General features: G+C 45.6%; 1 protein-coding gene across 1 annotated transcript in view; it reads left to right on the top strand.

Moving 5' to 3' along the window:
• LOC144764805 (uncharacterized) overlaps nt 1-26340 on the top strand; it is a 581674-nt gene that overhangs the window by 113209 nt on the left and 442125 nt on the right. Inside the window, exon 2 of the mRNA XM_078650300.1 lies at nt 984-1092. Coding sequence (XP_078506426.1) covers nt 1000-1092 — 93 coding nt within the window. The 5' untranslated portion in view covers nt 984-999. The remainder of the gene's footprint in view (nt 1-983; nt 1093-26340) is intronic.

The following is a 26340-nucleotide window of genomic DNA, read 5'->3' as shown; positions in this document are numbered from 1 at the left end:
TGTGCTCTGAATAATTAAAAGTCTGCTACATAATGACATCTTTCCATTTTTTAAGACGATAGTAAAAATCGTAATGTGTCAAGTGTACAGTTTTTTCATTTTCCATTTTTCCACTATTAATGTATCTATTTTGGGGGAAAGAAGGTCTTAAATTAATGTGCTTCAGGCTCTAGACCTTTCCCTGAAATTGAACTGCTGCAACTATTTTCTTCGCATCATTCTCTTTGTTTTCCCCTTAACCAGTAACCACCATGACGTTTACTCATTCGATGTTTTGAAGCGTCACAGTATCCTGCCCAATGCGAACTTCGCTTTTATAGAGGCAGCTTGTATCTGCACCCAGAATAAAATCTGAGATAGGTGGCTCTGATTTTGGCACATCAACCTAATTCTTTGTGCTGCCATACCAAGAATAATGGGAGCTTTAATGCATTATTGAGCTTTCAAAAATACATGTCTTCTACCTCGAATATTGCACCCATGGGCGGGCACATACAGTGAAGTGTTTCTACCAGTGCAAGGACATCTGATGCTTTTTTAAGGCACCATATCATGGGTACTCCCGTTTATTGTGGAATAAAATACTCTCCCATCTTCCAATTGACTTGTTCCTGCTGCCCTCTGGTTCTCACTATACATTACAGCCGAGAATGTGCCATCTGACGTTTTACAATGGGATTTTACAATAATGGTTTTGTAGTCCTCGCCTTTAAAATCCAAAAGTGCATATAATATGGTTGTTTTTCATGTGAAGTACTAGCACTAGACTCTTTTTCTCTCACCTGATTCACCGCATCCATTGTTCCTCCTAAAATACTGGAAAGGAGTGTTTTTGTGTGAATGCCCTTGGGGATATGGATTGAAGAATTCCATTGCTCTGCACTTGAGATGCCGCCTTGTAATGTACTGATGTGCAGATTATTCATCTTACTTATGGAGTTTAACCACTCATCTTTTTGTTCTTTTTTTTTTTTTTGGGCCAGGATTACATCTAGCTCCATGGATTCCGAAGATCTACTCCAGTGTCCATATGACAAAAACCATCTGATCCGGCCAAGCAGGTTCCCCTATCATCTGGTGAAATGCAGAGAGGTATGTTGGAGGCACCAATGCCAAACACGTAGACCTCAAAGGATACAACCTCCCACCAAGATTGTATTTGTTTTAAGAAGATGCAACATTTGTAATAGGCAATCATTACGCTATGAGTAACAGAGTCATGATCTACTTTCAGGATATGCACTTGTTGAATAGCTGGTTCCCTTTTAGAGATCATGGAAATTTGTCTTTGCACTGGCCCTCAAGGAATCATGTTGCAAACCTTGGTATATATTTTTGCCCTTTGCATCCGTCAATTCATAGGTCCATTCGTTATGGGAGGTAACAAATGCAGACAAGGTGGTGCTAAGGAGGGACTAACAAGCCTAACAACCAATCAGAAGCCAGCATTTACAAAGGACAATGACACAAGCCAATTCAAAATATGGGTGGAGTGGGCGAGTCTTTAAAGCCATACTGCAATACTGCATGCCTTGCAGTAGTTTGAGAAATTGTATAATACATATTGCATAATTTACACTCTAAACGACCCTTTATAATATATTACCATTTGCATGATAATTTTACAAGAAGTGCGAACCATCTGTAGCATCCTGCTACAAGTAAACACGGACACTGGTAACAGTTCAACTAGAGCTTTATTGCTTACATCCAGTGCCTTCCCTGTCCCTACTCTAACTGCCCTCATCCTGTCCCTACTCCGCCTCTTCCTGTCCCTGACCACCTAGTTCCTCCCACCCAGCTACTAGACTGCTAACACACAACATCTCCCCCTTTTTTAACAAAACTGCTAACGTGTTCAATTATATCTCTTCAATGAGTCTCTTTGGTCGCTGAACATTGCGACGCGGCCTTACATTCATTTCTTCAGTGTCCTCTTCAATCTGGGGTGTATCCAATCTGTTCAGAGCGTCCGGATCATGTTGATCAGAGGTTCCAGGATCTGATAACACCGTGGGGTCAAGCAATGATCTGGTTGAGTCCTGGGAGCACTTCTTGAAGTGAGACACATTTCTCGTGACTCGACGGTGGTCAGACTCCGCCGTCAGCATGGTGCCTTTCTGCCGAGTGACCAGTAGTGGTTCATCACGAAAACGACAGTCTGTTTTTTTCTGTTGATCTTGTTTCACCAGTACATGGTCTCCTTCGTGCACAGAAGGTGATCTGGCTCTTCGCTTTGCGTCAGCATACGACTTCATCTTGTCCTTGTTCTTCTTGTCCATCTCTGCCATCTCCAGATGGTTGCGGGTGGGTGATAGAGCTTGCAGCGCGCCATCCCAGGTCGGGATCCGGTTTCTCATGGGGCGACCTAACATCAGTGTGGCCGGACACTTGCCAGTGGTCGAGTGGGGAGTTGTCCTATAGGCCCTGAGGACTTCGTTGAGAGTGATCTGTAGGTCCTTCTTTTCGGCACAGGCCTGCTGAAATGTTTTTTTGATTGTGGCCATGAATCGTTCAACTGTGCCATTTGCTTGTGGCCAGAGGGGAGTGACTTTCCTATGATGGAAGTCCAGGTGTCGGGCATATGCTTCAAAGTCATGTCCATTGAAGGGAGGACCATTGTCTGTCTTCACTTCTCTAGGGACACCCCAGGTGGCAAATAGTTTGTCTAGTACCTCGAGAGTACTGGAGGCGCCAGTGGAGGGTACGAACTGTGCGAATGGGAAGCAAGAGTATTCATCAACTATGACTATCACGTACTTGCCAGAAGACAATGGTCCGTAGAAGTCCACGGCAATTTCTTGCCATACTCCCGCTGGTAGGGGAGTCATCTGCAGTGGGGCTGGAGGATCGCCTTTGCTTGTCAGTTGGCAGGGGTGGCAGTCTTTCAAGGTGGATTCCACCATTTGATCTAATAGGGGAAACCACACGCGCTCCCTGAGCGCTCGCTTCGTAGAGACGACTCCTCTGTGACCTTCATGGGCAAGATCAATGACACCTTGCTGCAGAGCTCTGGGAATCACGATTCGCTGTCCCCGCAGTATGATGCCATCTGAGGTCACCAACAGTTCTTCATGTACATGCCGGAATGCTTGCAGCTCATGTTTAGTGTCCAGTTCAGTGTCTGTATCCTGAGAGTCATGCCTCCACCTGTTGGTTCGAATCTTGCTGAGAACCTTTTGCAGAATGCTGTCTTGTGCGGTGGCATCACGAATCCGATCCATTGGAATGGCAGGAGGTAGCGCCTGATCAGCTACGAAATGGATGTATTCCTCAGCAATCGAAGGGTGAGAGGCAGTTGACGCAGGCGGATGTCGAGACATGTAGTCTGCTGGGTTTTCAGACTTCCCCGGCTTGTGTACAATCGTGAAGGTATACTCCTGAAGCCTCAGGCCCCACCTCTCAATTCTTGGGGGCATTTTAGCATGGGGGTTGCCATAGATGGTGACTAGCGCTTGGTGATCCGTGATTAGGGTAAAGTGCTTGCCGTAGAGGAAGACATGAAAATGTTCACATGCCCAGACCACCGCAAGGCTCTCCTTCTCAGGCTGTGAGTACGCCTTCTCGGGGTCGGACAGACTGCGGCTGGCATAAGCGACAATCCGCCTCTGGTCGGAGTCATGATCATACTGCGCTAAGATGGCCCCCAACCCTACGGGGCTGGCATCAACAGTGACTTCAGTCATGCGTCTGGGGTTGAAGTAGGAAAGGTTATCGGCCGACTCCACGGCCCTTTTGATCTCTGTGAACGCCTGCTCACACTGAGGAGTCCATTCGAAAGGCTGCCCTTGCTTGGTCAACATGCGGAGCGGGTGGCTGATGGTCGCATAGTCCCGGATATATCGGGCGCAATAGCTAGCCATCCCCAGGAAGGATCTCAGGTCGCTGACGTCCTGAGGACACTTGGTGTTGTTCAGGGATGCCACTTTGTCCGGGTCTGGTTTCATTCCCGCTCCTGAGAAGATGTGACCGAAGAATTTAAGCGTAGATTGGTGAAATTCGCACTTGTCTCTGTTCAGGGTTAAGTTCGCGTCGAGCAGGGCATGACAGACGCGGTTAAGTGCAATATCGTGTTCACGGGTGTCAGAGCCATAGACTAAGATGTCATCGCTGTAGTTGAGCGTGTTAGGGATGTTTTGGATGATTTGTCTGATGGCTTCTTGGAAAATTTCGGCGGCTGAAGACACACCAAAGCTTAGTCTTTTATATCGAAAGAGCCCCAGATGTGTAGCAAAAGTAGTGATGGGGCGTGACTGGGCGTCCAGTTCCAGCTGGTGATAGCCCTTGCTCAGGTCCAATTTTGAGAACACTTTGGCGCCGTTTAACGCCGAGATCATGTCACATAGAAGTGGCCCTGGATGGCGTTCACGTTCTATCGCAGTGTTGGGGATGCGCATGTCAACGCACAGTCTCACTTTGCTGGTGTTGCCCTTTTTCGGTACGACGACCACCGGCGAAACCCACGGGGTCGGACCATCCGTGCGTTCAATGATGTCTGCAGACAGGAGGTCATTGATTTCTTCTTCGACAGCCCTTTGAAGGTGGAAAGGAAGGCGCCGGGGGTGCTGAGCAACGGGCCTAATTTGTTTGTTGACATGTAGGTGTATCTGACGGTTCTTCAGCTTCCCTAACCCAATGAAAAGGCGAGGAAAGCGATTGACGATGTTCTGGTCATCACAAACTTTGAAGAGGATCTCCACGAGACTAAGGCGCTCCGCAGTCGGCAGGCTGAGCAAGCAGTCAGCCTCGGGTCCTTTGATAACTTGAATGACTGCATCGATGGTGACGTTGTCATGTGCAAGTGTAGTTGGGAACTTGCCAAGACACTGCAGGGGTTTCTTGGACATCCAGGTGTAGACGCGGACAGGCGCATTCATGCCCATCCCATCCTCGTCGCCAGTTGTAGCATCCTGCTACAAGTAAACACGGACACTGGTAACAGTTCAACTAGAGCTTTATTGCTTACATCCAGTGCCTTCCCTGTCCCTACTCTAACTGCCCTCATCCTGTCCCTACTCCGCCTCTTCCTGTCCCTGACCACCTAGTTCCTCCCACCCAGCTACTAGACTGCTAACACACAACACCATCCTGTGAACTTCATTACATGGATTGTTAACATCCCATTTGGAACCCACAAAATATCGCACAGATCTGATTGAGAAGAATATTTCTAATTGTCTTGACAAATTAGCCTTTATACTTGATTAATTACAAACACTGGGTAACCCAGAGTGATGTGCTACCCGACTTTGCTACCCATCTGCAAAGCACATCCGGGGTAGCAAGCACTATATTAATATCCAAAGTACCAGATTAATTAATTTTTTTGAAATAATTGATTCATCCAAATGGGGATATCGCGATTAAATGGAGGAATTCATACTAATTGCTCCATGGGATAAGACTTACACCTCAAAGTGCCTATGTTCTTCATTTACTCACTTTTGCTTGGCTACACGGTTTGTCCCATTGACACTATAGGTAGCTAAGGATTTAAGTGGGATGTATACTACAAGGTCATATTAACTTTACAGGCAAACCCCATTTTGGTGTCTCAACATGGGCTGTAAAAACCCATAAGGCAACCCATGACAGCAACGCAGTCCCAGTCCCCTTCCAAGTGTTACTTCATCGTGCATTCCTCACGAGTATTCACTTTTACCACATGCTGTGTCTGCGTTTTTCATGCATATATGACTCTTGCATAGTGCATACTGTGAACCGAGTGACTTACAGTTTGGGTGAGTCCAAGATGTAGATCCCAGGTCACGATTGAGAGCTCTGGAGCTGAATTTAAAGGCAGTGCAAGTGTTTCACAGTTGTCAGTGAAGTATAATGTTTTTCAGAGTACATGCTCATCCAGTCCTTGGGCTCTCCGAACGGTGCACAAATGGATGGTCACATATGGGGCAAGTCTAATTACTATTTTATGTGAATGTGTGCAAAGGGAGTAAAGAGCTGTTGAAATATTCATAGCACCAAAGTAAAAGAATATGCTTCATTTGCAGTTGAGGAACAAAGCTGCGTGTGCTTGTGAGAGAATGTGTGTGTGTGAGAGAGAAAGTGTGTCTGTGAGAGAGAAAGTGTGTCTGTGAGAGAGAAGGTGTGGTGAAAGGGGATGTGACCAAAGGAAGTACACATAGAAAAACTGTGTGATGAGTTGGAGATGCAGTGGAAGCAGACGAGGCGTCATGTATACAGATGGAGGATTTCAGAAAACTGTGGGGGTGGGGGAAGACATTGTGATTAATGGAGTGTGCGAATGCAGAGGGAAGAGGGTCATAGCTACAATTCGTGCAGCAGGGCCAGTGGCACCAGTGCCCAGTACCACGAGGAACCCATTGAACTGTGTAAATTGCTGTACTTCACTACCACAACTGCAGTCACAGGGGCCATTGTCCGTGCTTGCAGAATGGCCCATGGCATCCTTGCTATGCTGCTAATGAGTTATGGGTGTGAGGTTAATACTAGGAGTGATTGAGACCCTCTGAAGACAGCTACCCCTTCCACAGACCTTAGTATTATTTAATATGTACACATCTGTGAATTCCCATTGTTGTCATCCGTTGGTCCTTTTTCCACCATCAAAACATGCAGTACCTAATCTGCCACTCTTTTTCGTAATTTGCCCCATCCCATGCCACACCCCTTTTCCCCATACCCTTTATCCCTTCCCTCCCACTCTACTTGCGCCACTGCTGCCCATTTCTCGCTGTGGCGCCTCGGGTGTGAGCGCGGGAGCCGGTACTGAAACGCAAATTATTTTAAAAGCTGCACAGTCCAATTCTCAGGGTGGATAGATCTATTAGTGTAGAACTTGACCTAGGTTGGATATGGGGGGAGTCATGTTATTACATTGACGTCGCAGTCCTCGAAAGCAACCCACGCCAGCCCCTTGGTAATCCATCAGTATTTGTTTTTCGTAGCACACTCCTCCATCTGTCCGGCCGTAAGCTGAAGGGTACGCTGTGAGCGTGCACATCGGCTGTCCTCTTTCTGCAACCAAACAGACGACCTAGGTCTTGCCAAGTTGGGCAGCGCATGCGCTGCGTCTCTAAGTGAGACCTAAAAAGGGTGCCCAGGGTTCTCTGTGTTTATTGATGTGGTCTCTTCTGCCAAGGTGGTGGTACTCTGCAGAGTATTCAGGGACTACTACTCATCCGATGGTTGGTGTTGCACTGACAGCCAACTCCCCAGAGGCAAGGGAACATCACTGGTGTTATGATCTGAAGTGGGAATTACTGGACTGTCCTGGGTGCCAACACATTCTGCCTGTGAATAAGAGAAGGGAGCTCCAATCCTGTATTAGCAGTTGATCATGGCAGGTGTCTGCTTATTTAACAGTGTCCGTCTGACAGACTCATTAAGCATGGGTGCCCAATGAATTGTGGTACTGTCAGGCCAGGCTGTGCGGTCTTTGTCACTTATCCCTGTCATAATTACCAAGGTATCTGGAGCTGTGTGCCTGAGTGGTAGACCTGATAAAAGCATAGATAGGCGCCCAGAAGTGGCCCCTGTGCAACTGGGTCAGGACCAGTCCGGTAGATCAAGTGACTAGAGAGGTACCTCTAGGGTGCTTTGTGAAGGTTGGAGGTAGTTGGCTCGAGGCACTGCATGCAAAGCTGGCACCTGGCTTCCACCATGCCAATGACTCATCACCTGCAGAAAAGGGCTGTCTTGTATAAGAAGCAGTGCCAAGTTTTCCCCAGAGTAAGCTCTGCCATGAGACAAATGCCCACCAGAGAGTCAGTTACAATCTAAAGACCGCCATCTGGAGGAAGGCCACTGTCAGAAACCTTTGCTCCTTCTGTGACTTCTTTAGCAATACGCAGTTCCCTGTGGTGACTAGAAACTTCCTGCTATCAGTAAAATGAAAATCCCAGTGCTTGAGGATTGCTGAACGTGGCCCATCAATGCTGCTACAAACTGGGTGAGAGACTGAGCATGCCTAGGCCTGAGAGACTACAACTGAACGGGGGCCTAGGAAACCATGAGCTGCACCTATAGACCTTACCTCAAGCTTTGAACCTGATCCGGGGAGGGGCGAGACCCACAAAGAGAGATGGAGGGGTAACTTGATTAGTCATCATATGCATCTGAAAGCACAGAGACATGCACCCATGAATCACGTATTCATGCATTATTGAATGTGTGGTGGAATTCAATGTTTTTATGTAATTAAGTAATTGTCTTTCAATAAAGATAAAAGCAAAACCAAAGGGGATGATGGACGGAGTGTTGAACATTGCAAGCACTCACCCCAGTCAACTGATCTGGGTTTAATCCATCACCATTCTTTAGTTCACTCCGCCACCCCAGTTCAGACGTGGCCATATGCAAATCAGTCTGACCCTGTGCCTCATGGGAACAGTCCAGCCCGAACTGCCACGGCTTGTCTTCCCTGGACCGGAAACCAGCATCCTGGGCCCTGGGACCTGGCTTGGCAGTTCGGGCAGGACTGTTCCCATGGGGCACATGGTCAAGACTGATTTGCATATGGCTGGGTTCAAACGAATGGCATGGTGAGCAAAAAACACAATAGATTTAGGCCCAGATCTCTGTACTGGGGAGAATGTATGACATTGCTCTGCATTCAGTTTAACTGTTAGTTTTGCATTTCAATAAAGATGAGCGCTGGGCATCGATTTGCTTCACTGCTGAGGAGGCATGATATTGATGTCGGAGTACCCCCACACTAACCTCCTTGAGAAGCCTGTGATTGCTCGCCCTCGCTACCACAGAGCACGGAAAATCTCAGTTTTCTAGCCATATTAAGACGGGCACTGGGACAGCAGTGGCAGAAGGCTAAAACCCCATGGCTGTATTGCCCCTGCCTGGCCCATGGTCTCCTGAACGAGTTTTGACAGACACTGAGAACTAAACCTGGAGCTGCCTCGGCTATCAAAAGAAGTCACAAAAGAGGTGTCAAGGAGTTGAGGGATGGTTGCATCTGGAGAAAATGACATGTTTTTGGGGAGGGTGGGTGGGGGGTAATCATCAACAATAGGAAATCTAGGTGATTCCATTTTTTTGGGGAGTTATTATTTTTCATGGCACCCTTCAATACTGTTTTAGTGGCATAGAGACTATCCTGCAACCATAAGTCAGAGGGATGTGCTACAATGCTTTATGTTAAATCAATAATAGAGAGAAACTAAACTTGGCTCAACTCTCTGAAGAACCTGACACAAGTAGAAAAACCTAATCTGTCCAATATAGGGTTCTCCGAAGATAAAGGATTGGAAGGGTAAGACAATACCAAGGAGACACAGGGTACACTGTTCCAAAACTCCCATGTTGAGGAAATGACTTTTAAAATATGCAACTCCTGAGACTGCCCCGAAGGACATCTGTCAAAGCCTAGAGTAGATGAAAATATTACCTCAGACTGTTAGCATTAGGACACTAAATCATAGGAAATTAATCCAACCAAATGTCTGTTTAAATTACTGGGAAGAACGGTTACATTTTAGAGTTTCAACTACAGTTATTAAGCCCCCTCCCCTCCCTCCCATCTTTGAACCTTGTGTCACAGATGCACATTTAATTAGGCAGACTTCATGCACCTATCCTTACACTGCCCCAGAATATGAATATTGAAATTACTCCTGTTCATATCGAGCTCGCCCACTCTTAGCTTTTGTGGGAGGCGCTGCTGAGGTGCCAAAACAGGTCAGGTGCTTGACAGCATTACAAATGTTGCTATTTACCCTTTTGCTGCTAGACCTCCCACCTACACCCCGTGCCATGCCTTTTTTTGGCTATTCGAGATAATTCTCGCTTAGGCTCCCATAACCTTTTGTCCACATAAGGTATCCATGCCAAATGTGCGTCCTATTCTTCCAATACCCTGAGGATTTTATAGGTACCCAGGATTTGTGGATTACCCTGGAGGTGGCCGAGAAATTAGGCAAAATACAGCTCTTTGGGGGAAAATGGTAAAAAAGTGCTGCAGAAGGGTTTGAGGAGCTACAATCGCCATCTTCCCAGATTTCAGGAACAAGCAGCCTTTTGTCATAAAACCAACATTTTCTACACAGTTTTGCCATTTTACTGGGACATAGCCTATTTTTTTTTAACATTTTGTGTGCTTTCAACCTCCTTTTGGTTAATAGTAGAAATGGGTGTGAAACCAATAATGGATCCCGGAAAGCTATACTTTTTAAAAGACCTAATTCTGAATTCAGCAAGTGGTCATTTATGGAGATCCTTCAAGGTTTTCCTATAGAAAGTAACATTTGAATAAATAAAATTATTGAAATGGTGTTGGAAAAAAAAAGCAATTAGTGCCTACATTTTCACCTGTAACTTCATCGAACTAAGCTAAATATTTGAGAGCAATATACTGATAAGTCCGCGGGACCCTTCTGGTTTCAGGAATATATCCGGCTTGTAGGTTTGCAAAGAATCCAAGGTACCCAGAGCCAATAACTGAGCTGCACCTTGTAATGGTTTTTCATTGTGTACAAGGTATACAGCAATTCAATTAGTAAAATATGAAAACAAGTTTCCTTACCAAACACTTGCAACTACACACACTGCAGCTCTACCAGTGCCAAAACCACAAGCACAAGTTACAACAAAGTAAAACAAAAGCTTTGCACTAAAATGAAAAGGAGAAAAAAAGTTAAGATTACAAATAATGACAAAGCGCAGACCATCAGCCGAAGTTGTTTAGTGGCTTCTAACACAGCCAGAATATTCACCTCCAAAAGGGGAGCGACACGTGCCCAAAGGGCCACTTCACAAAACATTTTGTGCCACAAACAATAAAATCCCTGGTGGTCTATCGGCTTCTGCCCCACTTGGGGGCAGATGGGCTTAAAAATATAAGACAAGAAGCAAGGCCATCAAGAACATCATCTTGAAGAGTTGGGACATGATCCGTTTTGAACCAGACTTTCAGGGTATTTTCAACAGCAGACCACTTTTTGCATACCAGAGAGCTAAAAATATCAAAAACATTCTCGAGACTGTACCCGTGGACCCGTCCATAATACATTCAGGCACCATTCCGTGCCTTAACTGTAGCCATTGTCACAACATCATCCCAGGCAACATCCTAAACCACCCATCATCAGGGAAAGCCATTAAATTACGTACCAACGCTACCTGTGACTCCAAGAACGTTGTATACTTACTTAAATGTCCCTGCGGACTGCCTTATGTAGGCAAGACTGAACGCAAGATCAAAGTTCGTTTGACTGAACATAAAAGCACCATCAGAAATAGATCAACCAAAGCCCCCTTGGCAGCTCATTTCATCACACACCAGCACAATGTGAGCCAACTCAGGTTCCTGGTTTTGGAGGTTGTCCCGCTGAGAGCAGGCGTGGATAACAAGAAAATACTACTCCAGAGGGAAACCGCGTGGATCAAGAGACTTGATGCCTGTCAGCCCAAGGGGCTCAACGACAGAATTGAATACAGTTGTTTCCTATAATTCGTTGTTGTCTCAACGTACATTCAGTTATTCTGTTTGACTGTACTTATCTTTTCTTTAACCCTCTTGCCGTTCATTCCACATTTCATTATTCCATGTTTCACCTTCTTCTCCCTTTTCCCTGGTTTTTACCTTCATTCCTACCTCTCCCATATGGCCATCACTCTTCCACCACAGTTTAGACAGTACTCATTCACCACCCTTTTGGTCAATTTTTTTATTTTGGCTCTCAGGATATCTCTCTCTTCACCTTTGATTTCCCTACTTTTCCTACACCATTTTGTTCTTTTTCCAGCTTTTTCAACTCTGTTGTTCTCATCTTTTTCTACATTTGTAACCGTTTAAATAGTGATTGTACACCTCGATTGACCATTCCAAGATGGCCGCCATCATCGATTCCGAGTGTTCTTTTTGTTTGTTTGATATCATAACATGTTCTTTTTGTGTATCTATCCCCGACATCGCATGCTATTGGGCCGCGGGCAATATCAGTAAATTATTGATTTTGTTGAGCCTTAAACATATGGGCATGCATACCACGCTACTAATATTCGGGATAGTCCGTTTTTTACCTTTACCACCACGGATGTTTATTTACTCCGCAGTCACCGTTTTTCACACTAACTGCCGGCTACTCAGTGCGCCGCGCTTTGTTATAGAGAAGACTCGGTAAGTGTGTTTTTTGCATCATTACGACTCCCTAGATCACTTTCATTTACTGCGCACATCGTGAGAGCACTTTTTAAGCGCATATCGAGTTAGACCGTTCTGACTTATGTCAGGTTGATTTTTATCTGCAGCTAAGACGCAATGGGTGTTTTTGGTTTACCGTTTACACTACTGCCATGGTTGTCACAGTCCCCACCCCACACTGGGCTAATTTCACATTTTTTTACCCCCTCATTTTTTTCTACCCGTTTATACTGCAAATAATGCATGTTTTATTTTATTTGCACCCGTTTTAATGTCACTATTACCTCGTGGCCGCGAGTTCCCTTCCTGATATAAATTCATTTACTTACAGATCTTTTGCTATCCCCTGAAGAAGGGCTCCTGCCCGAAATGCATAGGGATGATGCACTGATCGATTGATGTTAATTGAAAATACGCTTGGAGTATTGCTTCATGAAAAAGTCATCATGTGGATATAACATGTGACCTACCAATTAAATTTTTCTTCAAGAAAGAATACCATTGACTACGCTTGTTTGAACTTTATTAATTTTTTGGCGATAAAATCAGTGTTCAGGAGTCTTATCTCCCACCGGAGTGCCTTAGGAAACAGTGCAAGCAGCACTTGCACTCCCTCCTTTTTTCTTAAAAATATAAGGCCAATCTGCCCCTAAGGGGGGGGGGAGAAATGCCAAACATTAATTCACAAAAGGGGAGTGACCCTTGACTAAGCGGCCACTGTACATAATTACGTGCAAAAAAATCTGTGGGGGTCTAGTGGGCCAAAAAATAGAAGGATGATCTTCCCCTAAGGGAGGCAGAAATGGCCAAAACATTCATCACCCAAAAGCGGAGCAATCCTTACCCAGGGAATCTCTTCCCTGTAATTATTAAAAAATGAATCCATGGCTTCTAGTTGGTTTTGAATGCCACCCTCCCCCGAATGGAGCTAGATTGGCTGAATAAAATGGTGATCTAACCCGGAAGAGGGGGCAAAACCCAGTAAAAGGAAGTTGGCCCCAGGGAAACTACCATTGCCCAGGAGGTCTCTCCCAAAATGTGTAAAATGAAATTCCCTGGTGCCTAGTGGGTTTCGGCACCCCTGGAAGGGGGCTGATGGGCCGAATCAGTCCCCAGGGGGGCCGAAACACAGCTACACATGCCTCCAGGGAAGTGACCCTTGCTTCAGGGGTTTCTCCCCCAACAAAACAAAAAAGTATCCCTGGTGGTCCAGTGGATGGAGTCCTGCTCCACGATACCGGGCCTCGCACGCAATCGTGAAGCTGGAATCCATTCAAAACCGGCACAGGGGAAAGGAAAAACTCTTTCCTTTCTCCTGTGTCTGTTTTCCCCAAAGAACACCCCTCCCCCGAGAGTAGGGCTTACCTCAATCGTGCCCTCTCTGGACGCGCTGGAAGCAAATGGCTTCCAGCGCATCCCCGGTAGCCTATGATGATGTCAGCTCGCTGACGTCATCCGATTGCCAAGGTCGAGGGGGTTTCGGGGTGGCAGCAAAAGTGCTTCCACTGCCATCCTAAGTGGAGGGCATGTAGGTGGGCCGCCATGGAGGGAGCACCATTGCCTTCCCCTTGGGCCAGTGCCAAGACATAATGGTTACATCTTCTGCACAGTAACACCGCTGCTTAGGATGTAACCATTACGTTCTTTGCACACAAGGGGTTAAAATATCATGTGGCTGAAAGGCGCCTCACCTAAACTCCAGAGCTGGCTGCATGATGCTGTTTTCTGTAATGACATTGTTGAATTGCATTAATCTCTTCGGCATCCAAGGACAAATCCTCAATATATCTACGGTATCTTAAAAGTTTTTCCCTCCACCTAAGATCATAATACTTGGAAACCTATTGCAATTTTCACTATTGGAAAGTCGACACGCCTCCATCCCCCTGGGGCTCAGCACCAGCACTTAATTGTCAACACTCCCACTTATGACAGCCTGCCTGCCACATGGTGGCCTTATTTTTATTATTTAGAGATGAGCACAGCAGTAGTTTAATGATCAAACATACATTCAAAATGACCAATATCTACAGCTGAAGCTATTTTTATAACTTTAGGTTGTGGAATAGACTGGGTTTCCCCACTTGTAGGAGTGTGGTGTGTAGTAGTTGTGATGATACGGTTATTGGCAGTGCTGGCAGGATCTGTGGATGGAGCAAGCTCTAGTGGCCTCCTCACGAGGGCATTTGCACTTACATTTTGCACAAAGTAAGCACTGGTAAATTGTTATAGCCAGGAGAGAAGTCTCACTGGCACATGACTTGTAGAGGCGTGGCCTGCCATTAATTCATCCTGTTCATTGATGTGGTGAAATGTGCTCTATGCGAATGACCTTTATGGAGGAAGTGTATTGTCTTATAATTACACTTGACCTTATTGCAGTAACTGTTTTTTAGGGTTTTATATAATCTTTTTTTAATGGATTTATTATTTTTTTTTTTTTATTCTAATTAAAAATCTCAGTCAAAAAGCACATTGGGCAGCGTGGCTACGCAGCGTAGTGCAATAGCCGCCTGATAGAGTAGCTCCGTCTTACCTCTCCCATCCCCGTTAATCCGCTACAGAGATCCGGTCCCTACATTTGTCAAAAGACAGAAGAGTGTCTGCTGATTCTACCGACACCAAAATCGCAGCCCAAATCGACCGGGAGCCAGAGTTCTCACAAGCTAAGTTCTGAGGCCTAAACTAAGAGTGCGACTGGGCGGTGAAGTGCCCCTAGCTGCCGCCGCCGTAACGTAGTAAGGCCATAGGCATCTCACTCACAGCCGGAAGCTGAACTAAGGCTGACGTTGGCCTGTTGCAGTGGCTGCTTAGGAAAACCCAGTGAGTGGCCTCAGAAGACATCACGGAGGAGTGCTCAACACTTTGCCGGGTAAAGCCAGTGGGAGGAAGCCATACGTACCACACGCCCTGGCACCGGGCGCTGAGCCACGGCCCCTGGGAACGATCCACTTGCGCTTCGCACAGACTATCCTGGTTCCGGGTGTAGGAGCGGTGCGATAGGGACCCTGAACCCCCACCCCCTCCCCCCCCCCGCCCCCCCCTCCCTGGAGGGACAATGACACTATCTCTATTGAGGTGAGTAGACTGATCGCTGCTGAGACGTGGGCTCCATCAGGCCTACATCACTCTGCATTAGGAGGGGCCTGATTATCCTGTAAACCCTCTATAGAATTGTCCACTCGGCTGCCACATACTTTTTCATCCCCCATACGCCATTCATCTAACAGGCACATGATTCAGCCTGCAGTGGTCTTGAGGCCTTACTGCGGCAACCCAGACACAGCATACCTGGAGCAAAGAATGGACACGATCTCCGCGGAGGTGACACTCATCAGGGCGGATCTTCATAAAATCACCGAAAAGGTCAAACAACTAGAGGTCAAAATAGAGAGCCTGGTGGAGGACACTTCACAACTTCAGAGTGAAGTCTGAGAGCTTCAGAACTTCAGGAAACTAGCGGAAAGTAAGCTGGATGACTACGAAGGCCGATCACGCCGTATTAACGTAAGAATCCTGCGGATGCTGGAACGGACAGAGGGAGAAGCACCAGACCTGTTGAACTCCTGCTTAAACACCTGCAGCCGAAGGGCCTGTCAAAATTCTTTATGATTGAGAGGGCACATAGTCCCTGGGGGGTGCCCAAAACCCAGGGCTCCCCCCACGACCGCTGCTCGCTCGGGTACTGAACTTCCGCATCAGAGACGTGATTTTGCCAAACGCCAGAGTGAGCTTCCCGCTCTGGCTCGAACGCCGAAATGTCCTTTTTCCATGATTTTACACAAACAGTTGAGAGGAAGCGCAGATCCTTTCTGGCCTTTAAAAAGTCACTACGTGATAAAGGGGTGAAATACGCCATGTTTTTTCTGGCTTGACTCCGGGTGGAGAATGAGGAGAGGGCCTGGTTCTTTGACATTCCCAAGGCTCCAGCGCAATGGCTGGAAGGTTTGTCGAGGAGCTGGAAACCATAACTCCCTCTCAGACACCAGAAAGACCCTATTGGCGAGGTACCATGGACCGACCACCCCCCCCCCCCCACGGAAGCGGGGCAACATCCCTGCCTGGCGACCGTTTGCTGGACTCCGAGACTGCTAAAGGTACCGGATTTCGAACACAGCTGCTGGCTGAATGAGCTTGCAAAGAACTGATGAAGGCACAACTCTTGAGACATGGCATGCTGCTCTCTTCCAGAGGGGCTACTGATGATGTTGATGGGTGCGGGGGGGGGGGACTTTAACGCAGTAGTCTCCGGGACACTGGCCAGACATTTCCCTCGAGACATTGGTGCATCAACAAGATGGCTACCTGATTTCCGGGAGGCTCTGGGCGTCGCTGACGCATGGAGAACATACCACCCGGACTCTATCCAACACATGTTTTATTCTGGGGCACACAATAGCCTTTCTCGTATAGACTACCCGATTGTCCCAGCCTCCCAGATCACACACATCAATGAGGTTAGGCACATGGCAAGAGGCATCTCCGATCATTCCCCGCTATGGGCTCATCTTACGCTAGGGCGGAGTGGGGCAGGCAGAGTGGCTCCCAATAATCCATGGAATCTTCGCTACCCCAAAGTAAGTAAGGCCCTGCTTCAGGCAATAGATCATTATTTTCAGGACAGCAAGGGCACAGTAGACTCGCCCCCCCCCCCCCCTCACCCCCCAAACATTGTGGGAAGCCTTTAAAGTTGTCATACAGGACAAGCGCCCCCTCTGATAACTGGCGCTCAAAAAGGCTAATTGAAAGACCTAGTTGAAATAGAAGAGGCAGTCCTTGAACTGGGAGAGGAAGTTACGCAAGAAAAGCGCCATACTCTGCAGCTCAAAAGTGATGAATATAAGGCCATAGCAACTGACGGAGCCAAATCCATGGGGAGAGAACAGGTGAGTAGGGTGTACGACCTGGGAGATAAGGCGGGGAAATGTATAGCGCGGCTGGACAAGCAGGAACTAGCGTCCGCCTGGTGCCAGAGTTGAGGGATGGAGACTGGCAATCCATAACGGACCCACAAGCAATTGTCGACACATTTGCAGACCACTTTAGCGACATTTACCGCACGCACACTTCCTACACAGAAGCAGACTCACAATCCCTCCTTAGAGACATTGCCCTTCTGGTCCTGTAAGATCAGGACAGAAACCTCTTGGAAAGTGACTTTACAAATGACGAAATCGCATTGGCAGTCAGATGCCTCAGTTCGGGTAAGGCGCTCGGCCCCAATGGCCTACCAATCGAGCTTTTTATACTAGCCCCATATCTGCAAACTATGTTCACAGACCGTAAAGAGCAGGGAAGGCTTCCCCTAGACCAGAGAATAGCCACACATCACCATTCACAAGGAGGGTTAACCCAAGACAAACTGCGCTTTATATAGGCCTATCTCTCTCCTTAATGCAAAACTCAAAATCCTTGCTAAGCTCCTGGCTAACCGTCTGATCAAAGTTATTAGTGGCATTGTGCACCCCGACCAGTCAGGCTTCATGCCCCAGATTAATACTGTGTTGAATCTCCAGAGGGTACATGGGGTAATGGAGAGACTAGCAACGATACAAGAGCCGGCGGTCATAGTTTCCCTAGATGCATCAATGGCATTTGATATTATTGAATGGCCCTACCCTTTTGCAATTTTGGTGTAGCTGGGTTTTGGACCTGAATTCATCGGTTGGATTGGACTTTTATTCTCCGAGCCCCTGGTGCAAGTTGTAATGAACAACAAGAAGCCAGAGGTGTTTGAACTAGGTCGGGGAACCCGTTAGGGTTGCCCACTGTCGCCCCCCCCCCTCCTATTTCCTCTTGCATTGGAGCCACTTGCTGCTTGGATTCGGAGGGATCCAGTCAGACGTGGCCTACGATGGGCGGAATCATGAGAGGACTGCATTTCGCTATACGCTGATGATATCCTTCTATTCCTCACCTCCCCCCGAGCATCACTGATAGCGGTGTGTGACATATTCGCAAGTTTTGGCAGATTCTCTGGATATTCCATAAACTGGAATAAGTCCATTCTCCAAAGTGACCCCCCCCCCCGAGGGTACCCTAAGACTTCCCTATACAACTCACCATGACCGGTTTTAGATACCTGGGGGTATTTGTGACATCGAACCCACACCTCCGCTACGCTAATAACCTGCAACTGCCCCTGCAAATACTGAAACCGCCTGGAAGGCGCTTCCGCTCTCCTTGCTGTGTAGGGCAGCGCTATTTAAAATGATGTCCTTGCCTCGCTTCCTTTACGCACTACAGAACTACACCAATCCAGTGCCATCCAGCTACTTTAGAGAACTAGAGGGACTACAGAGAGAATTGCTGTAGGAAGGAAAGCCCAGAATCATGCTGGCCAAACTCCCCCTTATCTGATATGATGGTGGTATTAGTGTCCCGGACTAAAAAAAATACTACTGGGCCTCGCACCTGGCAGCCATCAACCATGGCACCTACCGCCCCATGGACGAACCAGGCTATTCCATGGACTGCTGGCTCCTCCCAGGGTGAAACTATAACCGAGCTCTCTACTCTAGACTGCAACGTATCCTACTTACCAGACCTACTAAACATTCAGTGCAGGTCTGGCACGCAGCAACAAAAAGTTTGGAATGGGAGCGAAAACTGACGCTGGCGACACCGCTCTGGGACTCGGAGACACTTGGGGTCTTTGGAAATCGAAGGGATTCGACAAGTGGGATCTTATCGGGATCTCGACTATCAGAGACCTATGGGCAATGGGAGAAGTAATGTCATTTGACACCATGCAACAGAAATACGAAATCGCGCAGACTGAGTATTTTCGGTATCTTCAGGTCCGTAATGCCTTACAATCCTGTATTCCTAATGGGTCCATTCCCCCACAATACACACCCCTCTAAGATAGATTACTCGATGGCTATCTACCAGAGAAAATGGTCTCACTCACATACAAGAAACTGATAAACACTGGGACTTCCATCCAGGCAGTAAGAGAGAGGTGGGAGGGAAATGACCTCAAACTGGATGATGAGGAATGGCAGGAGGCACTCGCCTCTCCACGAGAGGTAGCAATCTCAGCTAGATTGAGGCTTGTTCAGTTGGAGCTATTACATAGGATGTATGTCACTGGGCCCTGTTTTGTTCGCATGGGGTGGGCACAGGGAGAATGTAGGCGACAGTGCGGTGGCAAAGGCACTTTCATGCATATCATATGGAAGTGTGAGCACATTCAATCATACTGGAGAAGGATACACACTATTTTCACTCTCTGCCTCATTGTGGCAAAATGGAACATAGCACAACTCCGCCAACAATAACGGACTGGAAAAAGCACATGGACTGGTGCATATTTCATGAGAAGACAGTATACCTTGCTAGGGGCTGCCCGAAGAAATGGTTACTGATATGGGGGGGCTTGGAATTCCTACAGAGGGGAGATTTGTACTCTACCGCGGGATTCTCCTATTGACGACATGACATCGCCTTAATTGAAATGTTCATTGTTTTGTTGCAGCTCAGCTCAACCATACCATGATCAATATTGTGACTGATTGTCGTTTCCTCTCATGTGTATAATGTCAACCTATCATATGCTATTTTGTTGATCTATGTTGTTCAATAAAAATATTTTTATTTTTTTTAAAAGCGCATTGGGGAAAAAAGTCCATCTTCATTAAAGATAGAAGATCCAAGTAAGGATTTACTTACCAAATCCAACTTGACTTAGGCAATTGAGATTGAAAGATACATGTGCTACTCTGCTTCCAAAGAAAAAATCTTAAATGCCAACACCAGTCGACCAGTCCTGAAATGCAATTTCTGTGGGAAAAATAAAAATGCGAACTCCAAGCCAAAGTATCAGCACTTGTACAGAAGATGAAAAGTTTCAATGAGGTGTTAAAAGTCTTAACAATACCCTAAAGAAAGTTTAACAAGCGACCTATAGAATAACCAAACCCGATTCTCTGCTGGAGATTATCCTAATTAGTTTGAAGCTTTAGAGGAAAAAAACGTATGAGATCCAAGAGCCATCCGTGGCAAAATGTTGAAACCTGTTTACCACAGAAGGCTGTAGAATGTTGCCTATCAAGGTTGCACCAGGTCATGGTTTAATTTAGCTGTGTCCATGCAGTGGGCGGCTGCACAGACCTGGGGTGCAGGAAGAGCAGCATCCTATCGTTTACTCATGACTCTGATCGCATTTAAGATGTAAAGTGAATTCCTATCTCCCAAGTGCACATCAGCGAATCAAATGCCTACTTGAAATCCTCTCCGGCAGATCACTTTGGAGTGGTCCGGATATTATGAAGAGACACATGGCTCAGAATTGCTATAAGTTTCTGAGGCACCTTTCTGAGGGAAGAGTCTTTTCATAACTTTGGAGAATGAGCTGCTGGGAAAAATAAAAAAGCCAATGAAACTGCAAAGGCAAGACGAGAATTTCAGAAATGTGCTTCTTTCATAGAGGGTCATAAAATCAGGGTAAACATTTGCATTTGCAATCAGACTCCTTTCCAGTCACAACCGATTTGGGCAGACCTTCTCAATGGCCGCAATCTAGTTACTAAAAGTAGGCTTGAAGAGGTAAAAGTACGAAAGAATCTGGGTAACCCAATAAACCCTTGTAGGCTTTCTACACTTGTTCCTGTCAGTGTCAGTTTCAAGAGCAGGCGACTCTCGTTCGTGCGATTAATACCACGATATTTTTGTCCATCCAGTCAAGACTTCTAACAGAATCCTCTCACTGCAGTTACAGGTGACATTGCTCGTCACTGCAGATTCTTCAGTTGAAAACATTGAAGGTGGCGACCAGTCATTATCTTCACTCTGTTTCCTCTAAGGGGCTTTTTGCATGAAAATTAGTCCTGATGATGGTCTTATTGATGCCTACAAGCAAGACCGAAACGTCGACCTAATCACCATCTCCACAGCATCAATGCTAGAAGGATACCTCTGTATACTAGTGAACTTGGTCTTCTTTTATCTATGGAATTGTTGATACGTTATGAATTGATTTGTTGATTTTTATGTACATCTATTCATAACTGCCAATATTGGATTCATTTCTTCTTTTTATCCCCATGATTTGTACTGTTTGATCAATTTAATAGTAAAATTTTCATAGAAAATTAACTTGCTGTGTGCTTACCTCCATTTTATCTTCTCTCTAGCTTGATTTCATTGAATGTTTAGGAATAACACAAGAATAATATAGTTATCCTGTGGATACGATAGGGTTTAATTGCTTAATCAACCCTGAAATGCTATATGCTAAACCTCAGGTACTGAGTTCATAAAAAAAAATCCCTTGTAGCCATCCTTTACCTTATCCTGAAGAGGTAAAAAGCAAACCTCGCAGGGGTGCCTAATCCATGACTGCATATTACCGCTAGTGCATTTGGCACCGGCACGGACCAGACTAAGGGCAGGCTTGGACTGGTCGTTGTGGGCACAGGGCAATTCCCCCGGTGGGCCGCATGGGTGGGGGCCGGTTTCGGGCCCCTGGGGGCTGTTTTTGCAGCATAGCTGAAAAAACGGCCCTGTAATAAAATCTGCCGAAAACCGGCCCCGCCAAAGAGCTCGACGGCACCTCATCCCCGCCCATTGGGGAGAAGGGGGGCCAGCCGATCACTTTACCAGAGCAGATTTTGGTTCACAGTCCGGCCCTGACTAAAGGAATACCTCAATCTGGATGTTACATTACAGAGCACTTACTATACCGTACGACACACTCCAATACGGGCATCTTGGCGCTTAACTCAGCAGTCAAAGAAGCCACATTGTTCCAGGGTTAGAGTGCAACATTGAAAAGCCAGATTTTTAACATCTTTTTTTAAATTTGGTGTGCTCCGCACAGGAGCAGATGAGAAGAGTCCGTTTATTCCTGTAAAATTGGGCTAGATTACAGAACGATCTACTACTGTATTTAGCTGTGCAGATTCGTGAGATCTTTAGAGGGCCCATAAGGGAAGATCTCTACACTCTGTAGGGCTGTTAAAAGTTAAGTTTAGACTGCAAGTACGTAGGCAGTGCCTTGTTTTAAGGCCTTCTGGGTCAAGCAACATATCTTAAGTATCCGTTTGGGGTTTCTAATGGGCAGCCAGTGAAGGTTCCTTAGAAGTGGGGCAGCAGATTTGCGAGGGGGAAAGCTCAAGATTAATCGTGCCGCTGTGTTTTGTACGAATTGAAGTTTGGCCAACAAGGTATCGTTGGCTGCCCTTAATTGTGCGTTCCCGTAATTGAAACGACTAGTGCTGAGGGCATGGGCTAAAGTCTTTCGGTATCTGGGAGGGAGCCACGGGGAGGTTTTCCTCAAGATATGCAAGGTGGCATAACTAGCTCCACAAGTAGATTCTACCTTAGATTTCATAGAAGGGGTTTGGTCAATGTTAACGTTCAGAATTTTCACCACCAATTTGGCAACTGTACCTGGGCCAAGCTCAGATGGCCACTAATCTGCTGAGCAGATTTACTGTGCCTTGCCAAAAAGCACAATCTTTATTTTATTATTATCTAAAACCACTTCTGCTTGCATATGGCAACGGGTCGCATATTGCTGCCCTAAAATACTTGTCCTATATATGTTTTCTTCCACATAAAAATTAAAATGCTGTAACTTTTCTTCCACATTCCCACACTCAGCGGAGAATGCTTTGTGGCTAAACTGGTTCAGGACATCTTAAGTTTTTAGATCTCGCACCTGGCGATTACAGCGTGAAAGCGCTGTCTCGCTTGTGAGACATATAGTCACCAGCTCTGCTTCCCAGGAGACAGGAGATAGGCACATGCAGCATGCCGGAATCGGATCAGGTTGCGCGCGTGAACACGTGCTCTGATTCCGGCATGCTGTGTTCAGTCACAATGGATCAGGACGCGCACGCACACACACACACACACAGACACGCACGTGTGCACACACAGACACGCACGCACACGCGCACACATCTCCCCCCCCCCCCCTCCCCCACTCCACTCACCGGGCTCTTTCCGCGTGTCCCTCTCTCGGCAGCGGGTCAGTCTTGTTCTACAAGTACTAGTTATTTCTCTGGTTATCAGCCAGTGTAGGATCTGACATATTATGATATTGGTAGCAGAACTGTAGGGCGTGACTGGGTATTCACAACACATAATGTTGCATCAAAATGTTAAGTTCCTGTCGATTTTCCTCACTAAAGGGGGTGTAAATATTTATTATCTGGCACCCAAAACCTTTAAAATGTTTATGATGGATCCGAAAGACCTAGAATTCCAGCACTTCAACCTACAGCAGAGGTGTATGAAGGTGATGAAGGATGCAGACCACTAGAACTGTAATTCACAAAAGTGACTGCTTTACTTAACTGGTATAAATGAAGTAGGTTATAAATAAATCGCACTTGAGGAAAATTGTTTCAAACGCATATATTTACTAGTATGCAAATATATTGTGTCAACAGTACAGTTGTCTGCGGTACATGCTTACCTGAGGCTTATGGTAGAAAACACCTATTTGTCATATTAGTGAAGATGTTTCTGGGTAGGGCAAAAGCAAGTATCCTTAATCCTGCACCATTAAGGAATTTGATATGTGGGACCTATGCACCCTCGATCTGAAAATGCTTACAACAACTCTGAAACAATAAAGGGAATTTTATTGCAGAAAATGTTATGAGGACATACCATAAATACATCCTCTGAATTGTTTTTCCTTTTCATGTGAATCAAACCTTCTAACGCCACCCATTCTTCCAAAGTCCAAATGCAGAGAGAGCTTCATCTACTTTTTTTGTGAAATGGGCGGAAAGCTGATATGTACTACATGCAGGTAACGAAGACAATCGGAAAAGCACAGCAATTACTTCAGACTTTTGCATCACGAGTAAAGGAAATGCCAGTTACAAAAGCACTACAGCAAGACAGCTTGGGGTCACATTTCAGTTGTGCTATTTATTTGCTGCTCATAAACCAAAAGGGACACTTGACAACAAAAAGAGTTGTCTTGGCATTCATGATGATGTCTGAAATTCATGGTGTTTTATCGGTAGCAACCTGGTCATCAATACATACATTTTTGTGTCTGTACAGTTTGAAAGAGAAGCACAAGCTCGTTAAACATTGAAACACCACTCGCATTTCGCACTCTTCCACAAAGCTACTGATACATAATCCTTGCACAGTATGTGATCGAGTTAGCATTTGCTGCAAATGTCAGTGCTTAATTTGAGCCAGTGGTTTCTGGTGCTCAGCACTAGCACTTAACTGTCGGCACCTGCTCTACTGACCTCCATGTTGTGGGGCTGTCTGTTTAATTTTGATATGAGAACAACAACTGTGTTTATTAAGTCAATTCGCATTGAAAAATGAATAATTTCATCCTCTCGTCATTATTATAGCTTTGTGTGGTCTGAAATAGTCTGAATTGTCACACTCTTAGGAGTGTGATGGTTAGGTGTTACGTTGATACTGCCATTGTCCGCACTGGCAGGGGCAATGGGTGGCGGAGGAGGACCCTTGCACTTAATGTTTTTCAAATTAAATACTGGTAACAATGGGAACTAGTTACTCTACTTCACACGTAGAACCTCCCACCACCCAGCCTATGGGAGAATCTCTGTGCAGCCATTTTAATATAGGTAGGAAAGAACTTCTAAACATATACGGCCACATGTATCAATCTAGGATTTTGTATTTCCTAAATAGCGAAAATTAAGGAATCGCTATTTAGGAATTGCAAAATCCTATGCATCAAGAAATCCTACATTTTTTTAGGATTTCTTAAATTTCGAAATTTGCGATTCCTTAATTGCGAATCGCAATTAAGGAATGGCATTACATTGATTCCTATGGGCCTAGAGGCCCATAGGAATCAATGCCGTTTTGCATTTCTTTTTTTTAGGAAATCGCAATTTGTTGATGCATTGCAAGGGTGCAGAGGGGGGTCCAAAGGACCCTCCCATGCACCCCTGAAATGTATTTTAAAGTGCATGTTTCACACACACATGTCCTAAGGACATGTGTGTCTGTAACATGACACTTTTCAAAATGCATTTTTATGCTTTTTTTAAACAATTTCACAAATTAACACGAGGGTCAACCTCGTGTTAATTTGCACTTGCTATTTCAAAATTCGCATTTTAAAAAAAATTGATGCATTGCATTTAAGGAATCGCACAAATGCGATTCCTTAAATGCATTCGCATTTTTAGGAAATGCAAAAAAAAAACGAATTTTGAAAAATTGTTTCATGCATCCCAAAAACGTATTTAAGAAGCGCAAACGGACGAATTTACCGGTTTGCACTTCCTAAATAGGTTGGGGGATAGACTCCGTACTGAGCACGGCGGGCTCATGCTAGACATCCCTGTGATTCACACTGATTATAGAAGATGTGTGTTTTAAGGAGGAAATTTAATTTCTGGGCCTGAATGTTGTTTGGTAGAGCATTTTAGTGATGAAGTACAAAACCACAAACTTTCAGTCTAGTAGCCAATCCAACCTGAAGTTGGATCCCTATCATGTTAATGAACTGATGGATGTTTTTGGCCAGGCTCCTAGAAAGTCACTATATCCTATAAGAGCACTTGTGCTTGCCTAGGAACTATATTGAGCCATCTATAGAACGTTTAAAAATCACTTGGTCCCTAACAAGGAGACCAAGCTTGGAGAGCGTGCCAGCAGAAAAACAGGTTTGTGTCTAGAGACCTAGAGCCAAATGAACAGCGGCATTCTTGGTCACTGGAAACAGTCCTTTCCCTTCAATTTATAGGATTAAGTAAAGTGATTGCCAATAATCTATAAAAGAATTAGCCAGGATTCCTGTGATTTTAGTGCACAGTTTTAGGAGTGAGAATATTTTTCAAACTCGATCGATTTGATTACATGTTCCACTTACAGTTTAATTGACTTTGCCACCAAATATCTGGTCAGCATTCCTAAGTTTCTAAAACCCATAGAATCTTTTCTTTTAATTACATTTTCTCTAAAGACAAATACTTGTGGAGAGCTGATGAAAGTCACTTAATTGATTTGGATGTCTGTAAAAGAACAACCCGCGTGTTTTCTAGTTTAAAATGAAGTGGACTACGCATCATCTAATCATTTGTTGCCAGCAAAAGTTCTTAAGTATTTGGAGTGAGTGATTGTCAGTGATACGAGTGGTTACTAGTTTGAAATGAGCAGTGGGCAGAAGTTCATAGGCCCAAGAAATGCACGAGGTAAAGGTACTGCTGTAAGTTCCAAACCATGTGGAGCAAGTCCTT

This window comes from Lissotriton helveticus, chromosome 1_1 (genome assembly GCF_964261635.1).
Source record: "Lissotriton helveticus chromosome 1_1, aLisHel1.1, whole genome shotgun sequence".
In the NCBI taxonomy this organism is placed as follows: domain Eukaryota; kingdom Metazoa; phylum Chordata; class Amphibia; order Caudata; family Salamandridae; genus Lissotriton; species Lissotriton helveticus.
Note: the sequence above shows the minus strand (reverse complement) of the source record. Positions and strands in the feature narration are given on the sequence as shown.